This window comes from Coenobita brevimanus, chromosome 55 (genome assembly GCF_032717465.1).
Source record: "Coenobita brevimanus isolate Jiangsu-jjx chromosome 55, ASM3271746v2, whole genome shotgun sequence".
Lineage (NCBI taxonomy): Eukaryota > Metazoa > Arthropoda > Malacostraca > Decapoda > Coenobitidae > Coenobita > Coenobita brevimanus.
The window spans coordinates 41923438-41938208 of record NC_137008.1 but is presented as its reverse complement, the minus strand read 5'-3'; the positions used below and the strand labels follow the sequence as shown (position 1 = coordinate 41938208).

General features: G+C 45.9%; 1 protein-coding gene across 1 annotated transcript in view; it reads left to right on the top strand.

Moving 5' to 3' along the window:
• Positions 1-82: 82 nt before the first annotated feature.
• The window catches only part of LOC145401308 (uncharacterized), a 110586-nt gene continuing 95897 nt past the window's right edge, over positions 83-14771 (top strand). Inside the window, exon 1 of the mRNA XM_080273635.1 lies at positions 83-601. Coding sequence (XP_080129761.1) covers positions 83-601 — 519 coding nt within the window. The remainder of the gene's footprint in view (positions 602-14771) is intronic.

The window sequence follows — 14771 nt, the reverse complement described above, 5'->3', positions numbered from 1 at the left end:
TGAGAAAATTGGTTAACGTACAAACACTCAAGTTTTTGTGAATCAAAATTAATACAAAAACGAAGAAATACAAAAGTCAGCCATGGCGGTGGACGGCTCCCTGACCGACGTCCTAATCAGCAGCAGCAGCAGCAGAGGCCACGGTAACAACACTGGTGGCAGCGGTGGTGGTAATGTTGGCAAAGGTGGAAATGGTGGAAAGAGCCGAGGGGCCGGACTTACGTGGCGGTCCCTACGCTCCGTATCTGACAACCAGAGTTCGGATCCCCTCGGCTACTACTTTCCCTGTAAACTTGCCCTGTGCCTCTCGGTGCTCAAGCTTATCCTGGCACTTGGGATGGTGGCACTTGGGTTCGCCGGCCTCACCCTCGACGCCCCCATGTCCAATCTTGGCGTGGGACTTTGGGCGGGTGCTGTTGTGGGCGTGTCGGGCTTCCTGGGCGTGTGTGCATCTAAAAGGCCCCAAGTGCGTGTGTACGTGGTGGGGTTCCTGTGCATGTGTGCGGCTGGGGTGGCGACTTCTGGCGTAGCGGTGGTGCTGGCGGCCACGGCTTGGGCAAGGGACTCCGACGCTCACACACACGCCGTCTACGTTGACAAGGTGAGACTTGTCATTCATTTCACTTGAGCTCCTTCGTTACACACACACACACACACACACACACACACACCGTCTTCGTTGTCACGGTGAGCCCTACAATAATCATTTCATTTAAACTAAGCCAAACTGAGCCACGCCACCATACTGAATACTAAGGCGTGCTTGGACGAACTTTTAGAAGAGTTTAGGAAATACAAGTAACTCTTTATTTAGCCAAGAACATATAGTTACTGACGCCTCAGTACATCATGTGGTCGTTATGAATCTGTTTCTAGAAGTAGTCGAGATTATTCTCACATGATGCCACTCGGGGGCGAGCTACTATAGTCGCGGCGCACGACTCCGAGGTTATCATTATCGTACCCTGGCAACCTACCATTCAACAGTGCGTCCGATTTCATATCATATTATACACGAATCATATAATGCACGAATATATTATCCATCCATCCATCCATCATCCAATCCTACTTTGCCTCATGAGGAACGTAGGAGCCCAGCGCTAGGCAAGTTTGTCCTGACATGTAAGATGAGAGTGACCTGCCTCACCCATCCCTGAGTGGCATTACTTGAGCAATAAACCCCAACCATTCCTTGGATATAAACCTTCACCGGCTCAATCCGATTGGAGCTCCATAATACCCACTAAACCACCAGGCGCCAAAATTTGGTCATACGGTTACCACCCAGAGTAGTGAATGGTTCCCTGGTGTGCAGGAAATCATTTGGCTTGTCACTCAGCTTAGTCACCCACTGGCAGAAGGAAGAGGAAAGAATGAAGGAAAGAAACACAAGAGGGAGCTTAAAGTCACCCATAGGCAGAAGGACGAGGAAAGAATGAAGGAAAGGAAAACAGAAGATGATAAAGGGAAAGAAGGATGGAGGAGAGGAAATGGCAGACACCTGATGGCAACACTAAATCGAGTGAGTGGATCGTGACCGCCCCAACCTACCACAGCGAATATATTATACATGAATATTATTATACACGAACATATTATACACGAATCACTTACATCTCATGTTGTACACGAAATGGGACGCACTTTTGAATGGTAGGTTGCCAGGGTACGATAATGACAACCTCAAAGTCGGGCGCCCCGACTATGCTCGTCCTTACCTCAGATGTCTGAACATAGTAGCCTAACCCCGGGCCTCTACGCTCATGATAACAAGGGACAAAAATGAATGATAGATAGATACAGACAGACAGAAAGGTCGGTAGGTAAGTAGATGGTTAGGTGAAAAGAGAGACTGATAGATAGATAGATGGATGGGTGGATAAATTGATAGATGAGTGGACAGATAGATAGGAAGATAGATTAAAATGAAAAGGCGTGGTAGTACGTTTGCCGCATTAATATCAGACAGTCAGCTGCAAGGGGGCGGGACATTTTCGTCGGCAAATTGAAGCGAACTATAAATGTATTTATATGATCAATCGAAAAGTAGTTTTATTATAATATTTGCTACTACCATGCCTCTCGGGTGAACAAAACCTTTTGATGTCAGCCAAAATAAACTTCCCAAGTTCATCCCATCATCATCATCTTCATACTGCCCGCTTTTTTCAAACTAACAGTGGGGTGAAGGAGGGTCCAGAAAAAAAAAAAGAAAGAAAGAAAAAAGAAAGTTAAAGTGCACCTTAATACAGGGTGAACCATCAACAGGATCTGACTGAAATTAACAGACACATATTCACACACCATTCAAGCCCTTGGAATCCTGGCTCTGCCTCACAGGCCTAACCATCAGAATACACGTATTATGTCAGCATGCAAAACATAGACAATATATCTTTGTCTGTCGGTGAGTTTTTCTTTACCTGTTAGATAGACAATCGATCAGCTATCAAGCTATGAAAAGGAGAGACAAACCCTTATCATGTCCTTCTTCGTACATAATTCACCCAGGTAATTCCATCACCTGTCAGTTCATAAGCTTCATTAACCTCCATGCCTTGCTTTTTACGGGCTTGTTTGTCATATTCATCCACCCTCATGCCTCGTTCCATCTTCAGGCTTGCGCATTTACCTTTTCACCACCCAGTCTACATCCATCCTCTTCATATTGCCATACAATCTAGGCACATTCTCATAAACCCTATTGCTAACAGACTTCTTAACTCCACACCTTTCACGAATCATATCATCAGTTATCTTATCCATTGTACTGTACACATTCCACACACGTAACTCACTAAGCCCATTACATACTCTTTACTCGGTATGTCACACCACAGTCTCACACTTGTAATTTAATATGAACACTACATACCTTCATGCAATAATTTTACACCCACTGCACTCAGACTCCTGTTTAGTATCAGCGCCTTCATGACACCAGCTGGGCTCCTTTTCGTGTGCCTCTCTACTCTCCACTACCTTTTTCTTACTCTGTTATTGTACCAGGGAGCTCACCCATCCTCACCAGTTCAAGTCGCTGTCCATACTCCAGCACATCTCACTCAGAGTTACAGTGCTTCTCAAAAACCGTCACTATTCTTTTTGAGCAATACTTTGACATTATAATGTGGCTACAGTAGATTATTTTATTCAGTTTAGGAGAGACGCCTCGTAATGAAAGGGTTAAAGGCTGATTTCCTACATAGTTTGGGACTATTGGAGATAGTGCATGCTTGAATGATGACAGTGTAGTAACACCCAGGCTCCTATGCCCACCCTTGACAATAGAAACTCGTCTAACATAATTGACGAGAGTGGTAGAATTGACCTTACCATAAAAGGTTAATGGCTACAGCATTAAGGTCTTGGGATCCCATGACTCATTCCCAGCCGAATAACAATAATGCAACTCTCAGGATCTAAGACATGGTTTTTCCAGCCATGAAAGGGTTAATAATTCAGAATGATGTGAGTATACATAATGAAGGAACCAGTTACACATTGCTCGGGAGGGAAGACTTAGGTGTATTTATAGCTATGGAATGTGAGTATACATAATACAGGATGGTGAGGTAGAGGTATACATAGTTCAGGTTGGTGGGATAGAAGTATACTGTACATAGGTCAGGGTGGATGAGATAGTATGCATAGACCAGGGTGGTTGAGGTAGAAGTATACATATATCAGGGTGGTGGAGATAGAAGTATACCTAGATCAGGGTGATTAAAAAGTATACATAGATCAGGATGGTGAGATAGTATACAGTACATAGACCAGGATGGTGGAGATAGAAGTATACATAGACCAAGGTGGTTTAGATAGAAGTATACATAGACCAGGGTGGTGGATATAGAAGTATACATAGACCAAGGTGGTTTAGATAGAAGTATACATAGACCAGGGTGGTGAGATAGAAGTATACATAGACCAGGGTGGTGAGATAGAAGTATACATAGACCAGGGTGGTGAGATAGAAGTATACATAGATCAGGGTGGTGAGATAGAAGTATACATAACCAGGGTGTTGAGATTGAATTATAAATAGACCAGGGTGGTGAGATAGAAGTATACATAGATCAGGGTGGTGAGATATTAGTATACATAACCAGGGTGTTGAGATTGAAGTATAAATAGACCAGGTTGGTGAGAGAGAAGTATACATAGATCAGGGTGGTGATATAGATGTATCCATAGATCAGGGTGGTGAGACAGAAGTATACATAGACCAGGGTGGTGAGATAGAAGTATACTCGTACATAGATTAGGGTGGTGGGATAGAAGTATACATAGACCAGGGTGGTGGAGATAGAAGTATACATAGATGAGGGTGGTGGGATAGAAGTATACGTAGATCAGGGTGATGGAATAGTATTCATCGGCTAGGGTGGTGGGATGAAAGTGTACATAGATCAGGGTGGTGGGATAGAAGTATACATAGATGAGGGTAGTAAAGGTTGAAATGTGCATAGATCAGTGTGATGGGATTGTATGTACTTTATAGCATATATGGCGTACGAGAATGAATATGATCTTATAAATTGATTAGAAATGGACTTCGCGTCTTAGGTGCATATGTGACCCAAGAGAAAGATTGGCATAGTCTGCATAGTTCATCAAAGTTTCATCGGTCGTCAGCACACCTGTGAGGGGTTGATGCATAACAGTAGTGATGTGTATGATACTGTATCATAGGTGAGGATGGTGGTTACATATTTGAGGAAACTGTTCATAATTGGGGAAAGTCTAGCCCACACATACCTGAGGAAAATACATGTATAGCTGAGGAGGGTGTATACACAGCTGAGGAGGGTGTATACATATTTCATTTTTCAGATCATGTATTATCATTGTGGTCAATATACAGAACGTAACGTATTCAGTATTAAGTTAACAGAGCATGTACTCAAGATATGGCTACAGTAAGTGTGTGTGTATGAGGGGTGTGTGGGGGTGATGTAAGGTGTGGTAAGATGTGGTCATGTGGGAAATAGCGATGCACTCATCGGGTACGAAAGAGCGCATGTGCACATTCGTGTGTGTGTGTGTGTGTGTGTGTGTGTGTGTGTGTGTGTGTGTGCGTGCGTGCGTGCGTGCGTGCGTGCGTGCGTGCGTGCGTGTGTGTGTGTGTGTGTGTGTGTGTGTGTGTGTGTGTGTGTGTGTGTGTGTGTGTATAGCCTATATACGTTTGTGCATATGTGCGTATGCAGGTCAACGTCCTTAAGTGCGTCCAGTCAGGCTGAGTCCTGCCTCACCGCCGACCTGACCCACTTCCCCCCTCTCACCCCACACTCCCTCACACCATCTAACCCCACACCCCTTCATGTCGCCTCACCCCACACTCCCTTACTCTCATCCCATACCCCGCACACCTCTATAACCTTACGAGTACACCTCCTCACCATCTTGCACCCTACACCCCCTCATCCTTCACCTCATACTCTCTCACCCCACACCCCTCACCCACTCACACCCTGCATCCCCACACGCTCTGATCCCACACCCCTCGCCCTCTCACCCTCTCATCCCACACACCTCGCCCTCTCACCCCACACCCCCTCTCACCCCACACCCACTCACACCCTCTTACCCGACATCCCCTTACCCCCTCTTACCCGACATCCCCTCACCCCCTCTTACCCGACATCCCCTCACACCCTCTTACCCGACATCCCCTCACACCCTCTTACCCGACATCCCCTCACACCCTCTTACCCGACATCCCCTCACACCCTCTTACCCGACATCCCCTTACCCCACACCCTCTCACCCCACACCCTCTCACCCCACACCCTATCACACTCATATTCCTCCGCTCACCCTTCACTCTGCTTCATTTCGTACCTGCTCACCCATTCAGGTAAACTCCTCTCACCCCACACCTTCCTCACCCTCTCACCCCACACCCCCTCACTCTTTCACCCCATACCTCTCACCCCACACCTTTCACCCCTGTCACCCCACATTCCTTACCCCTCTCCCACCACACTCTCCTTACCCCTCTCCCCCCACACTCTCCTTACCCCTCCTCACCCAACACCTCCCTTACCCCTCCTCACCCCACACCTCCCTTACCCCTCCTTATCCCACACCTCCCTTACCCCTTCTTATCCCACACCTCCCTTACCCCTCCTTATCCCACACCTCCCTTACCCCTCCTTATCCCACACCTCCCTTACCCCTTCTTGCCCCACACCTCCCTTACCCTTCCTTACCCCACACCTTTCTTACCCCTTCTCGCCCCACAAATCCTTTTCTCCCCGTCACTCCACACCCCCTCACCCCACAACCCCTCTCACCCAACAATCCTTCATTCCTTTTCACCCCACACACCCTCACCCTCAAATCCCACACCCCTCTCACATTCTCACCCCATCCAGTCACTCAAACCCGTCACCCCATCTCGCACCCACACCTCTCACCCTCTCTCACCCCACACCCATTCACCCCGCACCCCCTCTCACCCACACCCCCTCTCTCCCTCACCCCACACCCCCCTCGCCCCCTCTCAACCCACACCCCCCTCGCCCCCTCTTACTCCTTACCCCCCTCGCCCCCTCAAGCCCCGAACCCTCTCACTTATGCTCTCACTCCTTCTTACCCCTCACCCCCTTTCACCCCGCATGCCCTCACCCTCTCACCCCGCGCGCTCTCACCCTCTCACCCCACACACCTCTCACTTTCACCCCACACTCCCTCACTCCCTCCCACCCCTCACCCACATTCATCCCGCTCCCCCTCACCTACTCACCCGACACCTCCTCGCTCCCTCTCACCCCGCACCCCCTCTCACACCTTAATTCCTCCTCTCATCCCTCACAGTCTCACCTCGCTTCCCATTCCCGTTTACCTCCTGATCCTCCTTCACCCCTCTCACCCCACATACCCTCTCACCTCGCACATCCTCACCTCCTCTCACCCCAAACACTTTCTCACCCCCGCACCTTCATTCCTTTGCTCACCCCTCAACTTGTTTCACCTCACACCCCCAACCCTTCTATCTCCCAATCTCTCCTCACCCCACACCCTCTCTCTCACCCCCCTCACACCCGCATTTCTCGACTTACACCCTACTTCACCTTGCACCCCACTCACCCCTTTTAACCCCTAACCCCTTCCCACTCCTCTCACTTTTAGCTCTTCTCGCCTTCTCACTCACACCTCATCCCTGACTCAATGCCAACTCTCCCTCCCTCTCACCGCGCACACACACACACACACACACACACACACACACACATACACACACCTCTCTCTCTCTCTCTCTCTCTCTCTCTCTCTCTCATTTCTTCCACTTGACTCTTTACCCTCTCTCTCCCTCACACATTTCACTCCCTCTCTCCGCACACTCTAAACTGCCTCGCTGTCCGTCGCATCTCACCCCTCCCGTCGAAGCACATCTGACCCCCTCTCCCTGTCTCTCTTTCTCTTGCTTCTCACATAATCTCACCTCCTTTCTTTTACCGCATTTCTTATCCCCTTGAAGTCGATGGCGTCTTTTTCATTTTTTAAAATTCCTGCATAAAGTCACCTTGGGAATGGCTTCTCAAAATGAAAGGTTATGCTGTTTCAAACCCCTCCATTTCAGAAAGTCTCTCCAAAGCTGAAGAAACTCATTAAAAGAGAGCTGAAATAAACAAAAGGCATAACCGTAGCGAAGGGGCTATTCTCGCTCACTGCGATAAGATAGTAAAATCTAAAAAAGTCAGTCTTGAACCCGAAATCATAAAGGGTGCACAGGACATTACATTTTTAGTTTCTTCAGTAATTCATTAAAACACATAAATTATAAATCTAAAAAAGTCAGTCTTGAACCCGAAATCATAAAGGGTGCACAGGACATTACATTTTTAGTTTCTTCAGTAATTCATTAAAACACATAAATTAACGGACAGTTATCTGATAAAGAGATAAAAATAACCATTAGCCTAAAATGGCTGCCATTACCATATACTCCTATGAAGGCAAAAGTTTGAAGACTTATACTGATATACCTAATGGAAATTGATAAGACATTTCATATAACTGATTCTCGGTGAAGTGCACTGTTGTGCAAAGCGAATGTGAAGATGACCCTCGATTGTTCATGATCATTACCCTTTTAATCCTTTCAGTCTGATTATATCTTTTTATATATTCCTGCAACTGTCAGACGGTTTTATTTACAGGAGAGACTCTTCAAACGGGAGGGGTTGGACATTATTTTCACGAACCCCTTTATTTACAGCATACTTTCCTAAGCAAAATACCATCGTTCGATATAACCATGAATAAAAACAATTCTACTGCCGGTCCTGCAGTGGATACTCAAACGGCTCATGATGATGATGATGATTGTAGTAAAGTGGCAGAAGCATGTAAGCCTACTTTATGCATATTAGCCTTATAGAATTTCGTCACGATATTTTAAGTAGCTGCTGAATTGCTTTATATGTCAAATTTGTGTGCAGTACCCTAACTACATTTTTGATTTTATGAGCAGTATACCGAAACATTGATGTCATGGGTTATTTTTCATTAGTATTAACTCATCAGTTCAAGGACGTATTGTTCATTGTATTTTTGCCGTTTCCTAACTATTATATTATCCTACTGTAGTGAGATCCTTCGAACTGGAGAGATTAGATACAGTGTTCATTGACATCTTCACTACTATGGGACCCTTCATAACCAAGCAAAATGGTCTGGAATTAATAAGAATGACATACAGTAGGCTATGCATAATCGTAATGAATGGAGGGTTCTGTAGTCGTAGAAGTTATCGCTGTACTGAACATGCAAACCAACACTCTTTACGCCACTCTTTAAGACGTAGCTTGCCACCATTAGTACCTTAAGTTTGCGTTCCAACCACCACTTCCAAGGTGACAGGATAGTTAAACACACACACACACACACACACACACACACACACACACACACACACACACACGATAGTATGTACGGTAATACCATATAATCATCATTTTCACCCTTGACATTTACTTTGGCTATACTTTTTGCACACTAACATTATCTCTCTAATAGCTGGAACAATATAGTCGACTCCAGCTAAGGATGGATCATTATACTTAGCGAGAGCGAGTCACAGGAGCCGGAGTGTCAGTGCTAGTACCATTAACCCTCTCATGGTGCCCTTTCATGTATTATGCTCTAGCTAAAACCGTACAATTTTATTCAGCTGAGAGTGGGTCAGAGGAGCTTGAGTGTTAAATATATAGTAAGGTATGTAAAACAAGAAATACTCTGCCATCTTGACCTTCCTTATCGCCTACGTCATTAAGAGCTTTACAGGCACCCTCCAAGCACCTCTTTGCGATGGTAAAGTCTGTATGGGTTTGTACCAAGGAGGAATTCAGTCCCCCGCTATCTCACTGCTTAATGCAAGAGTGAGAGAGAGAGAGAGAGAGAGAGAGAGAGAGAGAGAGAGAGAGAGAGAGAGACGGTATATATGAATTTGTGTGTGTGTGTGTGTGTGTGTGTGTGTGTGTGTGTGTGTGTGTGTGTGTGTGTGTAGTTTTGGAAGACAAGACGAAAGGGAAGGAGGAAGAAGAAGTGAATGGGAAGAAGAAAGAGGATGAAAAATGAAAGTAGCTAAAAGAAAGTTAAACCGGGAGGGAATAGGGAAAAGTAAGCAAGGAGGAAAGAAATGAAGTGAGAAGCAAAGAGGAGGGGAAAAGTAGACGCATCATAAATTATCATAGCAGAAGGAGACGAGAGGTCAAAGGGGAGAGAGGCAAGGAAGGAGACAAAAGGAAAAAGTAAGGAAGAAGAAAGGAAGGAGGGAGGAGAAGGGAAGGGTAATGGGAAGGAAGCGAGGAGGGAGAGACAGAAAAGTGGAGGAGAGAGGGAGAGAGGGTGGGGGAAGGGAGACAGAAAGGTGGAGGAGTGAGGGAGAGAAGGGGGGAAGGAAGAGAGGAGAGAAAAGGGAGGGAAAATATGGGAGGTAAGGATGGAGGAAACATAAGGAGAGGCGAGAGGAAAGTGAAGGCAGGGAAAAGAGAGAAAAGGAGAGGGGGCATAGTCTCAAGGAATGAAGCAGGGAGAGAGGAGGAGAAGGGAAGGGAAGGGGGAAGAGGCGGGAAGGGGAATGAAAAGAGGAAACTGACAGGAAGGAAGGGAGAGAAAAGGGGAGGGAACGAGAGGGAGAGAAAAGGGGAGGGAACGAGAGGGAGAGAAAAGGGGAGGGAACGAGAGGGAGAGAAAAGGGGAGGGAACGGGAGGGAGAGAAAACGGGAGGGAACGAGAGGGAGAGAAAAGGGGAGGGAACGAGAGGGAGAGAAAAGGGCAGGGAACGAGAGGGAGAGAAAAGGGCAGGGAACGAGAGGGAGAGAAAAGAGGGGGGAACGGGAGGGAGAGAAAAGGGAGGGAACGAGAGGAAGAGAAAAGGGGAGGGAACGGGAGGGAGAGAAAAGAGGGGGGAACGGGAGGGAGAGAAAAGGGAGGGAACGAGAGGGAGAGAAAAGGTGAGGGAAAGGGAGGGGGAGAAAAGAGGAGGGAACGGGAGGGAGAGAAAAGAGGCGGGGACAGGAGGGGGAGAAGAGAGGAGAGGGAGAGGGAAGGGAAGAGGTGGGTTGTGGAGGGGGGGGGAGACCATAAAACCTTAGAAACAGCGGTTGGCAAGCAGGTAGGAAGGTAGGCAGGTAAGAGTGGCTGGGCAGCGGGGGTAAGTGGGTAGGTGGGCAGATACACAGGCGGATAGAAATAAGATTAGGACGCTGATACATGGATAAACAGATTGGTTAATGGGCATGTAAGTATGAAAATATTAGTAGGAATGTAGGTAATTAGGTAGTAATATAATTAAGTGGAATGATAAACATAAAGATAAGCCTAGGTATATTAATGGGCAGGTAAGTATAACAAAGCCTGCGTAGAAGACAATGTTAAGTAAGACAGCAAGGTAAGCTGATCAGGCAGATAGGTAAGCTGGTTAATAAAATAGATAAGTATGTTAATGGATAGGTGAATACATAATGCCTACGAAGAATGATTGATGAATAGTAAGGCAGGTGGGTAAGAAGGTGGGTATGTGAGTAGATAAGCCATAGGGAAGGAAGGAAGGAGGGAGCGTGGGTAACTACGGAATGTATTTACCAACGTACCGCCTGCCTTCGTCCCCACCTACCCGCATTTAACCTACCTGCTTGTACACCTATCCGTGTTTTCCACTTTGATACCTATCCATTGCATGCCCACTTACCTGCCTGCATACCCGGTCACCTTTCTATGTATACCAGCTAATTACCTACTCACTGCCTGCCTCTTTACTTATCTGACTATAAATCCACTTACGCATGTAATGTATATCAGCTTAAGTCCTACCTACTGTACACACGCCCACCTACCTACCTGTCAGTCCACTTATATACCGACGCACTACCTTTTTGCCCACCAACCTGCCCACGAATGTCACTTAAAACCTACCCGTCGCCTTTCCACTTACCTGCTTACCCACCCATGTATTGTATATCATTGTAAGCCGTACCCACACTCTTTCCACATTCCTACACTACCTGCTTTTCCACCTACCCCTTTACACCACTTTCATCCCACCCATGACCTTCCCACGTATCAACTTACTATGTATCAACTTACCTGCCTACCCATGTATTTCACTTAGAGACCTGCCAGCAGCCTTCCCACTTACCTACCTGCCTACCTCCCTACCTACCTATATGCCAGATTACTTTTTTTTTTTTAATACATAATGCATGGAGGAAGGAAAAACAAAGGGAAAAAAAATAAGTCCATGTGCCTAAAGGCATCCTTCATTCATCTATCTATCTATATACCTAGGCTGCTTCCCCCAAGGAAAGGGAGGTAACCGAGACAGGACGACACATTCCCCATTTACTCATCCATTCAAACACATTCATTCGCATCTTAGCCCCAAAGGGGAGAACGGACAGATCCTCACCGCACCGCACCGCACAAGGGTCAACTGCGCAGTGCAATCAGTGACATCCGCAGCAGGGCCCGACAGCAGAGCTGGTTTACCTCTGCCATATCATAACAGACCCATCCCCTTACCCGCACCTGACCTGACTAGCTGATCAGACCAAATGCGGGAGAATATCCCCTCAAGGCTGCGTCATCACTTATTCATTCACAATTTCTCTCCATTTATTTCTGTCACGCACAGCTACTCTTCCTTGTTCAACAGACATCCCTCTCGCATCCAGCGCTCTCTTCACACTGTCCATCCATCCTATTCGTGGTCTTCCTCTCAGCCTTACACCTCTCACATCAGATCTAGTTATCTTTTTCACCAATCGCTCATTATCCATTCTCTCCATATGCCCAAACCATCGCAACACCCTCTGCTCAACTCTACCAGCCATCTCCCGAACAACTCCAGTTCTCCTTCGCACTTCATCATTTCTCACTCAATCCATACGAGTCACTCCACACATACTCCTCAGACACCTCATCTCCATTACATTCAAACTTTTCCTCTCTGCTACACCCATATTCCAAGTTTCAGCCCCATATAACGCAGTCGGTACCACAACACCCTCATACAGCCTTTTCTTTACATCCATTGTAAGCGAACAACATCTAAACACTTTTTTCATTCCACCCAGCACCTTTCCTACTTCATTTATTCTAAACTTCACTTCTGCATCTATTCTTCCATCCACAGCAACATGTGACTCTAGATATTTAAAACACTCTGCCTCCTCAAGCAGCTCACCATTCAAAACTATATTCATCCCCCTACCATCTACCAACCTTGTACACTTCATCACTTTACTCTTATTCTCATTTACTTTCAATTTCCTCCTTTCACACACCCTTCCAAATTCCTCTACCAACTGTCTCAATCTCTCCTCTGAATCAGTCACCAGTGTAGTATCATCTGCAAACAGCAGCTGCTTCATATTCCACTCTCCACCATCAACATTCACCAGACTCAGACCTCCACCTAAAACTCTTGCATTCACCTCCCTTACAACACCATCCATGTAAATATTAAACAACCAAGGCGACATCACACATCCCTGTCGCAGCCCCACTCTCACGGGAAACCAGTCACTCACAGCATTTCCCACTCTTACACAGGCTCTACTATTTACATAAAAACTTTTCAACCCTTTTAGTAACCTACCATCAAGTCCATACAATCTTAAAACAGTCCACAAAGCCTCCCTATCAATTCTATCATATGCTTTCTCTAAATCCATGAATGCCCAAAACACATCCTTGCCTTTCGCTAAATACTTTTCACACACTTGTCTCACAGCAAACACCTGATCCACGCATCCCTCCCTTTCCTAAAGCCACACTGCTCATCACCAATCACTCTCTCTGTACCCTTTCTAACTCTCATAATTAACACTCTACCATAAACCTTACCTACAACACTCAACAGACTTATACTCCTAAAGCTAGTACATTCATACTTATCGCCCCTGCCTTTATACAACGGGACCACACAAGCACTTGCCCAGTCAACTGGCACCATACCTTTGACAAAGCACACATTCAGCAATCTTACTAACCAGTCAACAATAGTCACTCCACCACCCTTCAGGCATTCCACAGCACACCCATCCATACCTGCAGCTTTCCCTGTTTTCATCTCCTTTACTGCCTTCTCCACTTCCTCCTTCTTGATCAAAGAATCATTCAACTCTCCCTTCATTCATAAAATATTTATAACAACTGGATTTGAATTGAAGTGGGTTAAATGTTTGTGAGAAACAACTCTCAGGAAGTGAATTCCAGAGAGTAGTAGTTCTGGGGATAAATAAATTTTGATAAGCAGAGGTTCTGCATTGAGGGGGAGAGAGTGTGAATTCATGGGCGCTCCCAGCTGCCCGAATATTTCGGGAGAAAATGTGAAGTGGAGGAACAATTGAAGCCAGTTCGTCTGAACACTTACGGTAAAAATATCTATAAAATAATGGTAACGAAGCAACATCTCTACGTACTGATAATGGAGGAAGGTCTTGCGTGATGGCAGAATTAATGATTAATCTAATGGCTTTATATTGAATTTTGTCCAACTGCCTCAATGCAACCGCTCCACATCCACTCCACAGTGGTGAACAGTATTCGATCTGAGAATGCACATGACTTTTCTATATTGTGGCCATCTGCTCGACAGTGAAGAACTCACGAACTCTGTGCATAAGTCCCAATTTTTTGGAAGCATTTTTAGCAAGGGATTTAACATAAGCTGTCCAGCTTAGGTTGGGGTTTAGAGTAACACCTCGGATATCAGTTGTAGTGGATATGGGAATACTGACATCATTTAAAATTATGTAAGAGTCTGAGAGATTCTTTCTGTTGGAGAAATTAATGTATTTAGTTTCCTGAGCATTAAATGAGACCAGATTTGTTTGTCCCTATTGATTAATTTTAGAAAGGTCCTGGTTCAGAGAAATTGCTGTGTTTATTTGGGAATTTTCATTCATTCATTCATTGCCAGACGCCATGTATCCCAAACGGGGTGGCCAACGTCTTTATAATATCAAATTGTGTAAAGGATGTACTAAATGTGAAAGAACTATGAAGGGTCGTATTTTTCTCATAGTCAAAAAACATGCCTACCATCCTACCTACCACTTACGCCCTGAATTACGTAGTTATGAATCTGCCTACATTCTTACTTACCGGGTACCAGTCTGCTTACTCACATGCATATCTACCCGCGTTTCTACCCTTCTGCTTACATATTTACCTCCAGATCAGTCCGCTTACCTTTCTGCCACCCTATTTACATGCTTATTTATCAACCCACTCAACACCTACACACATCC